The 20,545-nt window shown below is 35.0% G+C and overlaps 1 protein-coding gene and 1 long non-coding RNA gene across 3 annotated transcripts in view; one reads left to right on the forward strand and one right to left on the reverse strand.

Moving 5' to 3' along the window:
* Positions 1-15,549, forward strand: part of LOC147759924 (polycystin-1-like protein 2) — a 39,257-nt gene extending 23,708 nt beyond the window's left edge. For both annotated transcript variants that reach the window (XM_086994897.1, XM_086994898.1), the window contains 8 exons: positions 128-186; positions 913-1,087; positions 6,021-6,102; positions 6,378-6,682; positions 6,957-7,125; positions 8,237-8,443; positions 9,675-9,909; positions 10,361-15,549. In XM_086994897.1, coding sequence (XP_086851023.1) covers positions 128-186; positions 913-1,087; positions 6,021-6,102; positions 6,378-6,682; positions 6,957-7,125; positions 8,237-8,443; positions 9,675-9,909; positions 10,361-11,210 — 2,082 coding nt within the window. In that variant the 3' untranslated portion in view covers positions 11,211-15,549. The remainder of the gene's footprint in view (positions 1-127; positions 187-912; positions 1,088-6,020; positions 6,103-6,377; positions 6,683-6,956; positions 7,126-8,236; positions 8,444-9,674; positions 9,910-10,360) is intronic.
* Positions 15,550-17,156: 1,607 nt separating this feature from the next.
* Positions 17,157-19,188, reverse strand: LOC147759925 (uncharacterized). The gene is made up of 2 exons (XR_015330980.1): positions 18,967-19,188; positions 17,157-17,454 (listed from the first exon to the last, which is right to left on the reverse strand). It is a non-coding gene; the product is annotated as an uncharacterized LOC147759925 (long non-coding RNA).
* Between the last annotated feature and the right edge of the window lie 1,357 nt (positions 19,189-20,545).

Genomic DNA, 20,545 nt, shown 5'->3' on the forward strand with positions numbered 1-20,545 from the left:
TTATTTTATTATTTTTTTGTCTGTACATTTGACAGCTTTGCTGCCTTATTGTTATTATTATATATATATATGATAAAAAGAAATAAAGAACAGCAGTTATTTTGTATAATGTATATATATTATCTAGGACGTTTCAAATGAAGTTTCTGTGATTACATTGGAGGAGCAAAAGAATACACCTTTCAGGTGAATGAAATTTTTGTCTTGTTTTTTCTTTTTTATTTTTACAAAAGAAGTGTTACTACTGAACTTGTGAGTGTAATTTAACTTTTATCCTCTCTCTCTCTCTCTCTCTCTCCTATTATACAGAAACAAGCATGCACACACACATGCACAAAGATCTTATTCATGCTGTATAGGTACCAGGACTGAATCTTAGTCATATATATTGTTTGCATGACTGTTTTACACTCCCATCCACACACCCCTGGCTGGTTTTTTATCTTAGATGATTTATCGCTGTAGCTTTACTTTGTCTTCAGACTTTCATGGTGGTGTATCTACATAGCCTGGGTGGTGGCTGTGATAACATGTAGCTTTACTTTGTCTTAATTTAGACTTCCATGGTGGTGTATCTACATAACCTGGGTGGTGGCTGTGATAACATGTAGCTTTACTTTGTTTTCAGACTTCCATGGTGGTGTATCTACATAGCCTGGGTGGTGGCTGTGATAACATGTAGCTTTACTTTGTCTTCAGACTTCCATGGTGGTGTATATACATAGCCTGGGTGGTGGCTGTGATAACTTGTAGCTTTACTTTATCTTCAGACTTCCATGGTGGTGTATCTACATAGCCTGGGTGGTGGCTGTGATAACATGTAGCTTTACTTTGTCTTTAGACTTCCATGGTGGTGTATCTACATAGCCTGGGTGGTGACTGTGTTAACTTGTAGCTTTATTTTGTCTTTAGACTTCCATGGTGGTGTATCTACATAGCCTGGGTGGTGGCAGTGTTAACCTGTCTGGTCTGTTCTTACTACACCATGTTGTACGGACTCAAGTACGGACACAAGAAAAGTGTGCAGTGGGTGGTTGCCTTCTTTACAGGGTTCTTCCAAAGTGTGTGCATTACACAGCCAATTAAGGTGAGTAGCAGCAAAAAGGAGTCCATTTTAGAAGGGTGGTTCCTCAAAAGAAGTTTTGACTAGTATTTTGTAATATACACTTGAGATTTTTTTATATAATAATTACCCAGCAGGCATAGTTGCGTTGGATCAACGTTGAAAACAGGTTGATACCTTGAATTGCCATTGATCTACCTAAATTAAACATAGTATCAACGTTGATCCAGCCACGTCGAATCACTGTCATAATGTGATGTTGACTTAACATTGTATTTTGGTCAATGACACAACCTTGCAGTTATGGATTGTAAATTAAAATATTAATTATTGAAAACCTGATACTTTGTTTATCAATACTGTAACTAAATTTATCAAAATAATAACAAAATGGTTTTAAAGTAAAAGTGACAGTTGTTTTGTGTCTTTAGTGAACTAGTGAATTTTCTTAACTTGTTATTCGGAAATACATTCCAATAAACTGAACTCCTTGCAAGGTCAGCTAACACTAGGATGAATAAGTTGCTGTAAATATGATGTAGTGAATTAATAAAGTGAACAGTTCTTGGTAACCTGTTATAGTATACATAGACAAGTTGAGGTGACTGTGACCTTGTTACACACACACACGCACACACACACATATATATTTAAATCTTAACTTTGGAAATTTTAACTTTAAGGCCATACTTTTATACCTTACCCTCATTTCAATGTCTTTTCATGCAAGAATGTTGTCTAACAATTGGGGTTGATACAATGTTGATATCTGATGTTGATACAACGCTGTTATCTGAGGTTGAGTCAACTTTCAAATCCAATGTTTATCCAACGTCTTACCAACGTTATGGTTCAATGTTGTTTCAACGTTAAAACAACATATTTTGCCCGCTGGGTATAGGCTTTTCTTTTTAGTATTTTTTAGTTTAAAAATGTGTAGACCATTTTGATTTAGGATAAACTAGCAGTAAAACTCTTCATTAAGGACGTCCTCTCATATTAGCTTTTTTTGCGATCTGCGCAGATTTCGCGCATGAGTAGTTTTTTGCGATAGCGGCTAATGATAAACATATAACATGCAATAAAATACGTAATTCACCCTTTTAAGAAATCAATATGAAATCTTTGATGTTATTTTGGTCGAAGCGCTACGAATATGTCAACAATGCGTTGCGTATCTGTGAACGCTTGGTCTTTTACGACGTAAAGTACCCACTTGCGACTTTGTTTACAAATGCCGCAATGTAAGAAATTACGTGAAGAAGGGATAGAAAAGAACGTTTTAGTAAGGCTTGTATAGCAGTGACAAGATCTTATCTCACGGAAAATAATCACAATGGTTTGCATTTTGACCACAATGTGTATTGTGGTGATTTGTCACATGGTTACGATGTGTGCAACAAGACATTGCCTTCTTCAGCATTGGTTTCCGATCACCCAGGGCCAAGTTACCGTGATTTGTATGCTGAAAACAATTCTCTTCTTTCACAATAAGTTAAAATAATTAGACTCATGGCGTTTTGTTGTTGATTTAAGTATGTTATTGAACAATTTGACCTGCAAACAGTGCGATTTTCAGCTCTCCGGGAAAGATGCAACAGGTATGCACCCGCCTGGCGTGTTGCGACGTCATTCTTGTAATGGTTTTGTTAAAGTGCAAATGGACCAAACCATAAAACACACAACAGAGGACCAAGGGTTTTTATGCAGATACATGAAATACTTTTTGATGCTAGGAAAATAAACAGTATATTTTAGAAGATAAAGTGTACTTTATTCCAACGTTATCCTAATTTACCCAATCATAAACAAGAGATCGACTTTAGTTTGTAAATTTATTACTTCACAGAAATTATTCAGCCCATAATGAATTAGAAGATAGTCTTGAGTTGCAAAATTTAGTTAATTTTTGCAATGATGAAAGTGAAGAAAATTCTTTTCTTCTGATTTTTTATTTTATCCCAGTCAATTGACTAAATCCTGTGTGAAACCTTTACCAAATTCTGTAGAAAACCTTGTTTGTAAAAAAATAATTTCTCCATGTGTAGGGGAAAAAAATAAAGCTGTCAGGGTTAACATATCAGAATAAGTAATTGCTTTTCAAAGAGAAAGTCTAGATGGTCTTTATTTTCTTCTCAGTGAATTCAATCCAAACACAAAAAAAACCACGAGTAAAAAATTGCATAAAAGTAATAAAAATTGTATGATTTTTTATTTTAAAATTAATATGCATATTTATATGCTATTGATATGTATTTGATTGCATGTTGTAAACATAATATGAAACAGAAATAAACTGATAATCAAAGATGTCTGTAGATGAATACTTTTTTCACCATCTTCCATATATAGAGAAGAAATATGACTAAGAGCGCATTCTCAATGAAGTAAGCCAGGCTTTACAAAGCCAGTGACCTAAAAATGGCGGACGTACATGAAAGAAAAACCGCCTAATCTTTTAATAGTCTCTCCGCCTCCCCACACGTCGTCCCTGCGGGGTACAGTAATTAAATCGCGTCTCCGTTCGCCATGCGGAAGCTACCTGAGAAATATTAAGTGCGCATGCTCATCAGTTAAACTCGTGGTGAAGAAAGCATTGCGGCTGAGGGCGATCGAAGGAAAAAAGCTCTTCTGTTCTATTATCTTTGAAAACAGAGACGAAAAGGAATAATTCGGCCCGTAGAGCAGCAATGAATCGACTATCTACGGAGATAATATCACCAGAGATATTCACGGAAATATAAATGTTCGGAGCCGAGAATTAATTACTGTACCCCGCAGGGACGACGTGTGGGGAGGCGTGTGAGAGGCGGAGAGACTATTAAAAGATTAGGCGGTTTTTCTTTCATGTACGTCCGCCATTTTTAGGTCACCGGCTTTGTAAAGCCTGGCTTACTTCGTTGAGAATGCGCTCTAACTTACCATAGTAAGAAATTGATACATTGTTAATATACAAAGGAAACAATTTATCCAGCTATCTCACCATAAAGTGCATATTTTAGTGCTGAGTAAGAATAATAAAGAAACAAAAGAAATAAAAATAAAAAGGAATAAGAAAATAAGTCACATGAGATTGATATAATATGCTTTTGGTCAATCTGCCTAGCCTATGAAAAATCCAATATGGCGGCATTCCATGAGGTATACTGAAATCCAACTGATACTTTCAACATTTGATTATCTATTTATTATGAATGGGACATGCAAATTTTATGAAATTTGGTTAACTGATGCAGAGAAGTATAAATACAATTTTCATGGAAGCATAATAAGTGTATGAGTTAAAAACCTAATGATACAAATATATTTATCTTAATTTGCTAGGAAATTTCCATTGATTCCTATGTAAAATTAATAAATAATCGATGTTCAAGCAGCCCTGGCTCAAAAACAAGCGTGGTGTGGTACATATTTTTTTGTTAATTTCTTTGAGGTCTACCAAGATCTATAACATATCCACATAAAATTAAAATCGCTAGGGCAGAATTTTTTATTTTTGCATTTTTCAGCAAAATTAAGGGCATTTTGGCAAAATCCCCATATAACGCAATGTAATAAACGTAGCGTTTTTCGGGACACCACCTCTCGAAAACGAGCGTGGGGACCCCCAATTTTTTTTTCATATTTTTTACTCATATGGTAAGAAGATTTTGTCTTACAATTTTAATCAAAATCGCTAGGGCAGAAATATGAAATCTGAAATATGAGAGGGCGTCCTTAAAAGAAATAAATTGTTTTTTATTTATTTATTTCTTTATTAATTTATTTGAAATTCAAATTAACTTTTGGTATTGAGTTATGTTGTGAAACAGGTCACTTGTTTACATTGATTACCTTTGTATAAGTTTATATAAGTGTTAAATGTAGGCAGTTAAAACTACCCTGAATGTCAGGGCCCCTGTGAAGCTAGCTTGTTAACTATTCAATACCTTTACTGAGGCCCAGAGAACCAGTGACAATTTTGAGTATCTGTCAGTCAAAAAGAACTGTTCCGCAGTGAATCTGCAGTTGAACGTCATTAGTCCAAAATGAAACATAAAACAGATTTAATTTAGCTTTATTTAATTTTATTTTCTGTATACAAGATGTAAATGAAAAAAAAAAATATATATATATATTTTTAAGAGAAAGAGATATACTAGATGTTTTTGTATTTTTTGCTTATCAAAAACATTTGCTCCTGTAGATGTAAACACAATACACTTGCTTGCCATGTGCCAAGTTTGACAGCTACATTGTATGTCCGATACCACTATAAGGGCTGTGCAATGGCTACAAAAAAAATCAGTTTTTAAAGCAGAAATAAGCTGCTTGTGTTGTGGCACTGACCTTCGTTTGCAAGATATTCTTAGTTCAAACTTCAAACTCTGCGTCAGCCACTTTGCTTCTTGTCTCGCCTGCGCGAGATAACATTAGCGTAAGGCAGGAAAGGCAGCTCCAGGCTTGACAGACTGTGACATACGAGACTTGTGACTTCAAATGTGGAAATGCCCAGGCAAAAATTTGCCGAACACACCCTCCACTTGACGCTAGTCTCTAGTGTCAGTTTTGCTGATATGGGTTATATATGACATGAAACCTAGGGTAATTAAAATGGGATTTGCAAATATATCTTTGTTATCTTGTTAACAGACAAAATTAAAAGTGTAAGAGGAAAATTTTTTTTTTAAAATGCATTTATACCAATATAGTGACAATGTAAGCTGTAAAATATAGAATGGAATATGGTATATTAAATTAGTAGCTTGATTTGGGTATCAATTAATTACAATAGTCGGTACCTAATTAAACAACTTCTACTCATATTGAGAGAAATGATTTACCGCATGTTACTGTACATAATAATAATAATAATAATAATAATGATAATATCTATTTAAGAACATAAAATTGCCATGGTACTGTTTTCTTATTTATTTAATTATTTTGCCTGCCTTATCTAAAATTCTGCATTCAGGTCATCCTGATTGCATTGTTGGTGAGCTTGATCCTGAAGAAAACAGTGGCAATAAATGAGGGGAAGAAGGATATACCTCTGAGTAAGAATATAGTTCATGTACTCAGTTACAGTACCTGTGTCTTTGAATTAAGAAGTCTTCCATTTCAATTGTTGCAATCTAAGGCTCTCTTAATTATTTTGAAATATTGAACACATATAGCTATTTTTCTGTGTAATTTAAACTAAGTACTTCCTAATTTGTTGCTGAAAATAGAAATATTCATTTCAAATTTTAAATTTTTCTAGTTTTAAGTTAGACCTAGAGTGGAAAGGAGTGTGAAAGTAACTCCATTTAATTTTGTTTTACCCCCACAGCTGAAGATGAAAAATACCTAAAGGATGAGAACATAGCTCATTATCGAAAGAATCTTCAACAAAAGCGTGCTCAGCACGTATACAAGCCTCTACCAGAGCCTGTGGTAGAACACATGCGCGGCATACGGATGAAAGAGAGGAGGATGTATCAAATACTTGTAGAGCTGGCGCTCTACGTGACCTTCACCTTGGCCCTGGTATTTGTGACATATGGCCACCGAGACCCTATGGCATTCTATGTGACAAAGTCTACAGAAGATGTGTTTATCACAGTGGAGTATGCAGATGGTCCAGCCTTTGAAGAGGTGAGTTAGACGGGACTGGACATTTCAAGGTACTGATAGAGATTTTAAAATCATTCAGTTGTAAGGAACTGATAGGAATTCTTCAAGACCTCCAGTATTTGCATGATGGCAATTCTTGAAAAGCTTCAGTTTCACTGTACTGATGGAGATTACACAGAGCCAGATGGTAAAAGTTTGTTTGAGAGAATTTGATCATTACTGGTTCTGTAACAGTTGCAATCTGCTGTATAAACTATCACTTATCTGTTACATGTATTTTCACCATTCTCCCCAGGTCAGTGATGTTGACTCTATGTGGGAGTACCTAGAGGAGACATTTGTACCTTCCCTGTTCACCTCTACCTGGTACAATGGTGACAGTGTGACAGAGAGTGACACCCTGACAGCTGACATGGTGTCACTCCATGTAGGGGCAGCCAGACTCAGACAGCTGAGAGTGAAAGGTTAGATTTCCATAGTCTCTCTGTACTGTACAAAACTAGTTATTATATCTGTGAATTCAAAGTTAGGATCTCTCTGTCTCTATTTCTTCTGACATACAGATAGTGCATGCTCACTCACATACACACACACAAACACACATAAGGTATGTTATGACATTGTGAGAGTAGTCGTATAATGCAGTGCACCAAACCCAGTATAGAGGTGCATTTCACATGCTTAAGTGTCCAAAAAATAAAATTAATGAATTCAAAGTTGTACTCAATTTTTTATTCATATATGTGTATAGAACAAAATTCCACAACTGTCATTATGCAAAGAACCCTAAATGGTAACGTACATTCTGGAAGCGTATGGTAATGTATGTTCAGGGTCATTTAATATTAATTTTTATAACGCATTCCAATATATTTTGTAGTGATTCAGTCATGGTAAATTATGCATGAAGTAAGGATGTTTTTATAAATGTTTAAACTATAATTCATGGGGCTTTGCTTCATGATTAATACTGGGTAACATAACAGTATGTACCCCAGAAAAATTATCAAAAATTTTCAGTTTGTTCGAGTACTTGGTGCAAGAGAAAACAGCTGACCGAAAAACATATTGTGAAACATATTGTGATTCCATAACAGTTTGGCATTTCTGATATAAAATGTGATTCAAAGTGGAAAAATAATTTATTTATTGTTTATTTGACTATCTGTAGGGTGTGTTTTCCCGGTTTTTGTTTTAATTAATTGCTCTATACAGAAGATGATAATAATTTTTACAAAGTAATACTTACAGGAGATAAATCAAAGAACAAAACCAGTGACGATTTAATTTTCAAAGTGGGTCAATTGTTTCACAGCCGGACACTTTGTATTTGTGACAGTAACGTACCTATGCTTCTTTTTGGGTATAGAAGATGAATTATTATTCATGGTTCCAGGAGAGTGAAACTTTGATACAAACTTCTTTATGTGGGACCCTAAAATAATCAAAAATAGTTCACAATCTGTGCACTAAATATTTTTAAAAGCATGCCTGTGACCTTTGTTGCACCTCCATATTGGGTTTGGGTGAGTAATGAGTTCATTGAGCTCCTGTATCATATCTCTTGTATTTCAGATGTCTGCAATGTGCCCCCCACCTTTCAGTCCATGATCCACTCCTGTACAGTGAGATATGAATGGGGCACTGATGACAGCAGGGACTATAACACCTCATGGACACCCCTGGTGAACAGAACTGACCACCCCACTAACCAGTGGACATACCAGTCTGCTTTCAAGCTGAGGTCACTTCCATTTGCTGGAAAACATGGCACTTACAATGGTAAACTATTTCTCCCTGTAACTACAAGTAGTGCATAATGATGGTTAAAGTCATGATAACTCTTCGTTTTGGCCAAAAATTGGATTTTCCTGGAGTAAACGGCAATTTTCCCGTACTTACCAATGGTCAACGACCCCATTCCTGCATTCAAAGTTAGTTCAGGGTTTTTTTCCTAAACGTTTGGTTTTTGGTAAAATCTCTGAAGAGATTTTAACTGACGGAGCCCTCTATGACATTGCATAGTCACGCGATATCGAGCGATATTTTCTGGTGACCTACTTAAAACCGCGGGAAAAGCAGACAACAACAACACTACATAACAATAATACAAGATTCATAAGATACATTTGTCTTATTGCTCAAATTGCATTTATATCTACAATGTGTGCAATTCTGGGCTTTTCGTTATCCGACGCACTGTACGAAAACTCACAACTTACGTCTGCGGGTTGCATCAACGCGTTTGGCGCCTTATGTTATTTTAGTCTCGAATGAACACAAGAATCCTCATGAAACCCCAACGTCATTTGCAACATATGCCTTGACGACCGTGAAGAAAGGCATCGAAAGCCCTATTGACAAGCACAGATTTTAGTTTTACTACAATAACAGCTATTTTAGTGGTAAAATACAATAGAATATATCTCCATGTGTTGTTTACAATGTATTTCTTGCGGAATTTTGAATCTCAAAGGAAGAGTTATTATTGCTTTAATTCAAACTGCTACGGCTACTTGTGGCTTGGTTTTTCTAGAATAGCGTAAATGTTTATTTTAAAGTAATTAATTTGAAAATGTATGTTCTTTATTCATGCTTGCATTGCTTACTATTACTTATCCTCTTCAAGACTTGTCAGCATCCTTTGCCCTCTCCCTCTATCTTTTGCTGCTATCCTTGCTTTATTTGCCTTAACTTAGATATTTACTATATAAATATAGGTTTGTGTTTTTATTGGGCTGTCTTTGTTGAATCCGTACTAGACTGAATTTGTTGACTAGAAAAATACCAATGAAATGAAAATATTGATTAGCATGTGAAAGCAGTTTATTGGAATAATCCAATACACAACCATGCATGTATCTTTTGAACTTGGAGGGTGCTTTTTTGGTTCAACTAAGAAAAAAAATTCTTTCTGTCCATACTGTAACAGTAATATGTTAGTTGGAGGATGTGTGAAACTCCTTGGTGACACCAGAGAAAAAAACTTTTCTGTTACTATATGATATTTTAGGTGGAGGATATGTGAAACTCCTTGGTGACACCAGAAATAAAAGCCTGTCAGTTCTTACAGACCTACAGGAGTCCAAGTGGATAGACCAGAGGACACGTGCCGTGTTTCTGGAGTTTACCCTGTATAACCCCCAGGTTAACTTGTTCAGTGTGGCACAGTTACTATTTGAGTTCCACCCCACTGGGGCCATCTTCCCTTTCTATCAAATCTTTACATGTAAATTTTACCAATATGGGTAAGTTAGCAGGCTATATTTCTTTTTTTTTAGTCTTCAGCAATGAACTATAATACTCATAAAGAACCAGTGTTGAAGATAAAGTGGAGGCTTAAGTGCTTATTTTTAGAATTTTTGGATTAACCAATAATAATAATAATAATAATAAATTGAGCACAGTAATGTTTTCACATTTAAAGGCTTTCTATCAGTATTAGTATAAAATGAAAAAAAATAAATATAGTGTTATAAAATATACTTTATAAAACAATGCAAGTAAAGAGATACAGTTGAAACGAAATTTTATTTAGAGCAAATTTATAACAACAGCCCTGAAGTCAGTAGGTATACATTTGTTGCCAGAAAGGTGGTGATTTGATAAACCTTCATCATTAACTGTGAGTTTCTTTCTGTGAGTTTGATCAGGTATCAAGCTCTTTATTATTTATTTTTAATTTTATTTTCACTTCAGGAATGGGTTGGAAATCTTTGTCGCAGTTTGTGAAGTTATGTTCATCCTGTTTATACTGACATCCACATACAGAGAGTTCAGCAAATTCAGAAACACTGGTTCTAAGGAATACTTCTCAGATCCCTGGAGTTACATAGAGGTGGCAATTGTCTGCCTGGGATACTCAGCCATTGGTCTGTTTTTTCAACGTTTAGTGATAGTGAACTTCACCATTGCCAATTTCCATGAACATGGCAGAGAGGAATTTGTGAACTTTTTTCCAGCAGCATTCTGGGACTACATCCTGGGCTACACCTTGGCAGCCATGCTGGTGCTGACAGTGCTTAAGTTTTTCAAGCTGCTACGGTTTAATGTCCGCATGAACATGTTGTCTGCCACTTTGAAGAAATCTTGGAAGCCTACACTACATTTCTATCTAGTTCTAGCTTTCCTCATGATGGCCTATTCCTTCTTTGGGCAATGTGCTTTCGGTCACTACATCGAAAAATTTAAGTCCTTAATAGACACATTACAGACATTGTTCACTCTGATCATGGGAGGATTTGAGTTTGCAATTCTGGGAGACTCAAACCGTGTCATTGGTATTGTGTTTCTGATAACCTTTGCAATGATAGTCCAGGTGTCGCTGATCAATATGTTCATTGCCATTATCGACGAGTCATTCAGATATGTTCTGAAGGCCACCAAGGAGACGTCAAATGAGCTGGAGATGGTGGACTTTATGTGGACAAGATTACTGGTGATTCTTGGTCTCCACACAGGGGCAGGGGTCACCATTCCTTCCAGTATTGATTTGGAGACACTGCAACAAGAGGCTCAGGGTGAAGTTGGTTCAAATACAAACAGCTGACCTTTTTAAGGATTGATTTTTTATTTTATTTTTTCCCCTGAACAAATTGATGCTGCAGGAATAAAATAAACAAAACTGATTTTTAACTTATTCCACAAACAACTATTTTTTTTTTAATTTTGGCCACCACAAGAAGCTATCTTTTGGGATTTTCTGAACAAATTGATGTTCTAGAAATATGTTTGATAATTTTTGTTGGAATAATTCAATAAATGAGAATATTTGATATGCATATTGAGTATATGATCAGAGTTCTGTGTATAGTTGACTTATTATTGTCACTTGTTGAAAGCAGGAAATTGTATACCTTAAGTGAACCAGACTGTTTGTGGTCTCCACATGGATGTATATTTGTTTACTAGAAGCAGACTTAATTATAGTAAATGATTTAGTAAGTATTATTTATTTTCAACATCCACTCAAGTCACAGTTTGCATGATCAAAAAAAAAAAAAAAGAAAAAAAAAATTAAAATAATGCCATTTAACTTAGAGACTTATTAGGTTAAATAAACACAGTTCAGATCTGTTAAGACAGAACTACTTCAGAAAGATATTGGTTTGACTTGGGTAATCATATAACCTTGGAGATCCAGGTGTTACATGTTACCAGTTAAACCAGTTTCTGGTGTGAAAATGTTAAGAAGTACACCAGGCCCCCGTTTCACAAAGAATCTTAAATTCCTAGTCGACTAGCTCGAGCTAGGTGACCTAGCTAGGTCGACTATGCTGCAGTCGACTAGGAGTGTTTCACAAAGAATCTAACGTCTTAGCTTGGCGTGCTTACCGTAGTCGACGCGCACGAGAAACTCTTCAAGAAAAGGAAGTGTAAAATTTGAAAAGTTTCACAAGACATGACGTTTCATGGCCTCTTTCGGCCGAGAATGAACGTTTATCAACAATAAAAATCAGCCAAAACACAAACAAAGTTTGTTTTTGAACTTTATTGATTAGTTTAACTTCGATACAACTTCAAAGTAACAGTTAAACATTAGCTTGTCGTGGAACACTGTTGACGGACGTCTAGCGGTCAAAAACATAAACAAACACACGATGGGCTGGGTGAAGGGGCATTTTATTTTTTATGTACAGACACAGATGTGTCTGTACATATAGCCGTCATCTGCGTCTGTCGTCGCGGTCGCCGTTGGCGTGCACTTTAACCGTAAACACGATAAGTGGAAAACTGTTTTACCTTTTGGCTTGAAAGTTACAGAACTGATGAACATTCATAATACGCAGGTCAAGTTCGAAAATCAGCATGATTGGGTCATTTTTAAGGAAGTTATGCTTTTTTTTTCACTTTTTTCAGCATATATGCAACACCGTAAACACGTTAAGTGGAAAACCGTTTTACCTTTTGGCTTGAAAGTTACAGAACTGATGAACATTCATAATACGCCGGTCAAGTTCGAAAATCAGCATGATCATGTCATTTTTAGGGAAGTTATGCTTCTTTTTCACTTTTTTCAGCATATATGCAACACCGTAAACACGATAAGTGGAAAACGGGTCATTTTTAGGGGAGTTATGCTTTTTTTTTCATTTTTTTCAGCATATATGCACATTGATAACACAATATAAGAAAAACAGATAGGCCAATGCATTGTCATTGTACTCGCAGGAGTGGTCAATCTTACTAAAACATAGTATGAAAATCAGCATAATCAGGCCATTATTTTAGAAGTTATGCTTTTTTTTTCACATTTCCTCAGATTCAATTCTTAGGCATGTTAATAGTCTCATTATTGAACTAATAAGATACGTAAAAGTGTTTGTTTGATATTTCCTGCATCTTTACAACATTGTCAGTTGATTATGTAAAAATGATGGTAAATTTGTTATCATGTATTGTGTAATGAAGTGTCAAAAATGAGATAAACACATATCATTGCAGTTTGTCAGATTCAATCATCCACTATGTTCAGAATCTCAGAATGGAGGAAATTGGACATTTAAAACACTGTTCTATTGATACTTTTCTCATCTCATCAATTTTCTTAGTTGGTCATAAAAAAAATGGCAGTAAAATGTTTAATTTGTTTTATGTTAAAAAAGTGTTAAAAACGGAAATAAACCCATTTCAGAACAGTGCTGTCTTGTTTACATTTTGGCATTTTCAAGACGTGACTTTGAAGTTCCATGGGCCTGAAGACCTTTGCTAGTCACATTTTCTGAATATCTGTGATACTAATATTTTATAATTAAAAATTAATGGTCATTATGCTGTTAAACATTATGTAATATTGCATCAAAATTTGAAGAAACCCCTATTTTGGGCACTGCTCCCATGATGACCATTTAAGGAAAATCATGTCACTTACTGTTCTCAAACTTACAGGAAAGAAACATGGGACTAAAATACAGCTTCAGTAGGCAATGCAGTCTGTTTGGTAACTTTTTCTGGCAGTTAAACAGTTTTTTGTGAAAATTAAATTTTTCACATGTTGGCATTTTTAAGGTGCGACTTAGAACCTCCACGGGCTTGAAGACCCATGCTAGTCACATTTTCTGAAAATCCATGACACATATATTTTATTATTAAAAATTGATGTATTATGCTGTTAAGCATTATGTAATGTTGCATCAAAATAGAAGAAAACACAATTTTTGGTGCTTCTGCCATGATGACCATTATGGGAAAACCGTGTTACTTATGATTGTCAAACTTTCAAAAAAGAAACACAGGACTAAAATGCAGCCCGAGTTGGAAAAGCAGTCTAATTGGCTTCTTTTTCTGGAAGTTATACATTTTAGTGAAATATTCATTATCTTTTTGGCATATTCATTGTGGGACTCGGAGCTCCCATGGACATGAAGCCGGATGGTAATCAAATTTTCTACATGTTCATGCTATTTATAGTCAATAATCAAAAATTGGTGATAATTATTCTATAATTTATTATGTAATGTTACATCAAAATTGACAATAATCTTTTTGCACTGCTACTGCAAACATTATGAAAAGAAAACTGTGTTATTTATTATTATATTTAACTTATGAGTATGATTTTTAGGATTGGCATGCAGTTCAAATTAGAAAGCCAGGTCAATTGGGTTATCATTTATTATTGAATTTTATGCAGTTTTGTGTGAAATTTCATTTTTTTCATTCTGGCACTTTCTAAGTATAAACTTGAACTCTGATGGGCCTGAAGCCTTATGCTTTTACTTTCGTTGGTGTTACCTGTTGTGCAAAATTAAAATTTGATGTTGACTGTAATGTATTATTGCATCAGAATTGCTAGTCTCCTATTTTGTGCATTATTGTTTTGTGCTTTTCTTAAGTTGTGACTTATGGGCCTGAAAGACCTTTGAGAGGGTCAGTCTGTAAATTTCCCTTGGGTATCACTTAGCTAATTTCAGTGTTATAAAGTAATTAGCCTAATTAATCGGCCATTAAATGAGATTACATAAAGCACACTTGTTGATATTTCCCTGTAAACTCCCATAGGTTAAGCTCTCTGCTAGATTAATAATAAGGAAGCAGTGATAATTATGCAGGTGAATTTTGTTTAATAATTGCAAATAAGTTATATCAAACTCAAAGATTAAAAGTTTGAATAGCAGCTTCATTGGAATTATTTTTACCTCTGCCAAGGAGGTTATATTTTCACCCCTGTTTGTCATCAACATAACTCAAAAAGTTATGGACCGATTTTGCTGAAATTTTCAGGAACTGTCAGAAGTGGGCCAAAGAGGACAATAATCAATAATAATCAACAATTGCTACCTTGGCAGAGGTCTGCACTCTCGGAGCGCTTTTCTAGTTTTGTTATGTTTTCCTTTATAATTTTTTCTCAAACACTTGCATTTGTGACTTTTAACTCTCATCCGCCTGAGGCTCTGACATTTCTGTATTTCCACATAAGCAGTTGTATATATTGTTTTTTATGTCTTTAAACATTATGTTACTTATGTAATATTATTTTATGCACTGTCATCATTTTTCAAATATTGAGACTTTCATCATGTGAATTTAAACTCATGGTCCTGAAACTGTAATCTTATTGAAAGGGTAGATTGAGACCATCTTCAGGGTCTTCCGGAAGACAGTCAGGTTATTAAGTTTATATTGCCTGGTATCTATTTTTTCTTCTGTTGGAAGACCATCAAAATGGAGGATGGATCAAAATAGATACTTTGGAATACTGTCAGAAAATATCTCTGGGTCCGCTCATGTTATTGACCATTTTACCTGTTGTGCATGATTAAAATTCAGTGTTGACTGACAGTGCTATTATAAGCATTATTTATTATTGCATCAAAATTGACAAAATGACCTATTTTGCATCTTTATTTTCTGTTTTTTGTCTGTACATTTGACAGCTTTGCTGCCTTGTTATTTCAATATTCCATAAATGTCAGTGCTATTCAAGGATATTATGACACAGTATCTTGAAGGAGGTATGTTCTTTCCAAATTTTTGTTGTTTATGCTCTCATTTACTGAGTTTTAGTTGAGCTTGCCGACTTAAGTCTCCTCCCGAGGAGGCTAGACATCGTCGACTATCAGCTAATAAAAAAACGACGTAAGCGACCTTTTAGATTCTTTGTAAAACGGGACTTAGTGACGTAACGACTTAATTACGTTGGTAACCAAGTTCTTAGTCAGGGCTTGGACCTAAATAGAGAAGGACAAGTAACGCGGCATCTTCCTTTGAAGCTATGTGCGTTCGGGTAAACATTCGCCTATTGTCTCACATAATCTGTTTTGATAGCTCCACGGGCGTCTGAACAGCTTATTATCAAGGTAGCGCGCGCTGTGCTTCAGTGCATTTCTATTGTTTCTCTGCATTGATAACGCAAATTATCGCAGTCCCTCGTGGTTGCTATGATACAGCATTGCCGCCATCTTGCAGTTGCGAGCACACAGGTTTCCGTCAACACGTGGAAATTTATTGAGGGGTTTTCGGCATTTTCCCCGTTACCTCATAAAAACGGGGTGTGAAGTTTGTCTTCAATACCTGCTGTCTTTTTCTGCCCGTGAGGTAGTCTCTGACAGGACAGAAATACGCACCCAACGACCGGAAATCTCATTCCTACATGTACCAGTAGCTGTGACACCCCGGAAGATCAATCAAATTTACACAAGAACTGACTGCTGGTGAATCAGACAAATTAAAAATGTTTGTGAAATTATATATTACCATTAGGGGCCACTCATTTCGCAGACAGCTTAAAGAAAAGTACCAAGAATCTGTGTCTGCATCTACGAAAGAAAAAGGATTGAGAAAGTCTCTCAAAAGGAAGAGTAGAATTACAGCTTGAATTATTACCTAGATTTTCAACAAACAGTATGATCTTGTGCATTTATAACATTTGGGTTTTTTCACTTAGCAATTAAGATCTTAATTAGAAATTTCATCTAGGTTTACATTAATTTTAATTAGTTATTTAAAAGTCAGATTTGTTGTATTAGTTTGGTAGAAAATAATACACCAGGTACCAAAATATGGCTTTCTGTTTTCAGTAACTGAAAAGCAGTCATAATTCAAGAACTTACTATAAGTATTCATAATATTTGGTTTTTCAGTCAGCAACTATCTTTCATTTATATTTCGTTTTATTTTTCATTAAAAGTTACCCGTTTACAATATGAGATTAATTTCACCAATACTGATCTTATGGTAATAAAAAATGCATATATTTGACATAAAAAATCTTCTTTTTATTTCTTTTCACTTCCTTTTTTTTTTACACAACTTAATATATTATAATAATAAAAGATTTGACAAATAAGACGCATATCACTGCAAGACGGTCAAAGTCAAATGTGAGTATGAATTTTATCAGGATCAGATTTTTTAAACCTGTAGTTAGTGTATTCTGAGGTAATTGAATATGTAATTTCAATCAAGCAAGAAAAAACTGTCTAAACATATAATCCATGTTTTTTACATTTCATTTTTTTTTTTTTTGATTATAAGATAGCAAATATAAAACAACTTGAGTACATTCCAATATTTATTATTAAAAAAGTAAACATTAAAAATGCTTGTTACAAAGCTAGTGATGATGAATATACAATACATGTGCAGTTTTCTTGTCTTGTCTCTTTTTGTGAAAGTCATGTTGGAGTTCTTTCCTATTTGTATCACGAGTAGTATTAACTTATTTATAAAAGGTATAAACTAATTTCTTATTGACCTATGTGAATTATTGTCCAAATGTTTAATTAGTGCGTCTCCTCTTGGGCAATGGTGCATTGTCCAATTTTAACTTTCCGGCATCTTGTGGAGAGAATCTGGAAGAGAATAAGAATGTTTTTATCACAAACTACTATAAATGACAATTGCCTTTTTTATTTCTACTTGGACATTTGAGCCACAGGTAAGCCTTATCAAATGCATCTCAAGATTCTACCTGTCAGGTAGATTTTCCCTCTAGTTAAATTTACTTCCCTTGTAAGGCATGGATTTTCTAGATCATTATCAGCCAGGTAACTACACCGTCAGGCCCTTTGATGATTTGATAAAGCCAGCTAGGTGTTATCCAAAGGCATGTCTCAGGATTATTTCAAAGATTTCAAGCACCTGATAACAAGATAATGCAATGTAGCAAGGCAATTTCAGAGGTGAGACTCTTATCACAAATGTGATCAAGATCTACTTTTATGACCATTACCCAAGTAAATATAATCATGCACTTTGCATGTGTACATGTCCACATATACACTTTCACTATAAGACCAATGAGGGTGTTTGTCAGTCGTCTTTATTCTGTTTAGGGAATCCAATTTAAAAATGAAAAACTATTAATTATCATTCTCAAACTGGAGCAGACTTTAGCCGGTCATGTGAATATACATATATACTTCAGAGTAGTGTTAATGTCAACTTTGATAAAAGGATATTAAAGGCCAACAGGTGCGTTTTTGTATGTCGCAATTGCATGGGTGGTGCCATATTGCAATGATAGCCCATATTAAGAGTTAAAAAAATAATAATTATCATTCTCAGACTGGAGCTGACTGGAGCCGGTAATGTGTAAATATATATATACTTTAAAGCAGTGTTAATGTCAACTTTGATAAAAGGACATTAAAAGGATCACAGGTGCGTTTTTGTGTGTCACAATTGCATGTGTGGTGCCATATTGCAATGATAGCCCATATTGAGAGTTAGAAAAATAATAATTATCATTCTCAGACCGGAGCTGACTGTAGCCGGTAATGTGTAAATATATATATATATACTTTAAAGCAGTGTTAATGTCAACTTTGATAAAAGGATATTAAAAGGATCACAGGTGCGTTTTTGTGTGTCACAATTGCATGTGTGGTGTCATGTTGCAACGAGAGCCCATATTAACAGTTAAAAATATTAATTATCATTCAATAATTCGGGCTCACTTAAGCAAGTAACATAAACCTATACATATAGTACACAGCGGTGTTGATGCCACCTTTATCTAAACCGTAGGTAAAAAAAATACCAGACCTAAAACGATGTCGGCGAGTCGAATAAATCGGAGAGGAATTGCGTCATTTTAATTCAAAACACGATTTGAGGTTAAATTATTGCCGCATCTAAGGCTAATCCTTTACATAGAGGTAAAATTTCGAGACTAGAAATATTTTTCTATCGGATCATAGCTAAAGACAAGTATTCGACACTGCAGTTGTACAATTTTAAACACTCATTTTACGGCAACAAACACGATTGCCTTCACCATATTGGGCATTTTGAATTCCTCCATGAACAAACATACCTTATTCTCATCTAGCATCCAAAATAGCAAAAGAAATTGTACTTACATTTTATCTCTATAAGTGTCTTGACTCATCCACCCGAACGTTTTCCTCGCGTTATCACCAGCTACCTGTCCAAATGACACAAAAAGTCATCAACAGCCGCGATATGCTCGCTACCTGTACGGGAGGTCACGTGATCCGAACGCACATCGTTTCGCGAAGAGCTCGCGTTAAGCCGATTATCCTTTGATCTTTCTCCGCGTAACTTGTCCTTCTCTAGTTAGGTCCATGGTCAGGGAAACCGACTTAAGTTTTTTTGTGAAAAGGGGGCCAGATCAAGAGAGAAAAATTGGCACAATAGTTGCCAATACTTTATATTGTTGTTATTATTATTTTATTTAGTTGTTGTTGTGACCCCTCAGTTTTAAATTTTAATGTATTTGTGGGTATTCTTAATATTGTATTTTATTCTAATAATTTGAGATTCACTTTAGTCTTTTTAAATTTAGTGTCATGATTAATGTTATCTTTCCTGATAATTAAATTTAATTGCAGGTTTTGTAATACTGGACTAATTATAAGGTTTAGAAACTTTTTTCTTATTTTTATGGAATTTTTACATGTTAGAGAAACGTTTGGTATGAATATATTAAGAAATAAACTGCAGTTATGTTTTTGTTGGTTATATTGAATGTTTCACATGGTTATACTCCTGCACAAACAATTGACATGGAAATTATTTTATCAAAGATAATTATTGGCTGTACATTTTTATTGATAAAAACCCCGCAAAACAAATGCTCTGCTAAATCAATCCTGCAAAGTGTTCATTACTTTACCAGGGATTAGGTTGGGTCACGTTTTTGCGCTAATAGCGCATACATTTACCAAAAAGTGCAACAGGTTATTGCATACGCGCTAAAAATAGCGCATCCTGATACAGAATGTACGGAATGTAGTTGATGTTTTGGAAATAAGTTTACTGTGAAAGATGGCCTGTCAAAGAGATGTTAGCAGTGTAACGTACGTGAAACTTTAAGGAACATATTAAACCACTACAGCTTTAGTATAATTCATAACAGGCAGGGTCTGCGCATTTACACGAGTCATGCCCTGCAATGTGAGGGTTACGCTGTCGAGATCGCCCGGAAAACTGTTGAGGAAAATGTTTAGTATTGCTCGACAAATCCATAATGAAATAAGTCAATTAAGTTGTCTAGCGAGATGTATGATGCAAGCACGATCCACAAGGTTTTAATATTAGGTGAAACGATCTAATTAGATGATTCAACGAGTCCTTTACCGAATTACATAACAGTCAATGATAAAGTGGTGATGGCGTCCCACTGCGGCTTCAACTTCTTGTTTTAACAAGACTCGCGCTACATGCTGGCTTGAGAAAAACATCACTGTTTCACCTTGACGCCGCCGCGTTTATTTCTTATGGTGCACTGTCTTCTTCCCACGAACACCATTTATATTTAAAAAAAGGGCGTCGCAAGGTATTAGGCGATTTTTCTGATCACATAACTCGTAAGCAATGCGTTGTCTAGGAATTAAATATGTTGACTCTACATTGTGTAACAATGGTTTCTTGTTCTTAGAATCATTTCTTTCGATTTCTCGCAAAACGGTTGAAACT

The sequence above is a fragment of the Lingula anatina genome, chromosome 9, assembly GCF_051362555.1.
Source record: "Lingula anatina isolate TDL-2025a chromosome 9, LinAna3.0, whole genome shotgun sequence".
NCBI lineage: Eukaryota > Metazoa > Brachiopoda > Lingulata > Lingulida > Lingulidae > Lingula > Lingula anatina.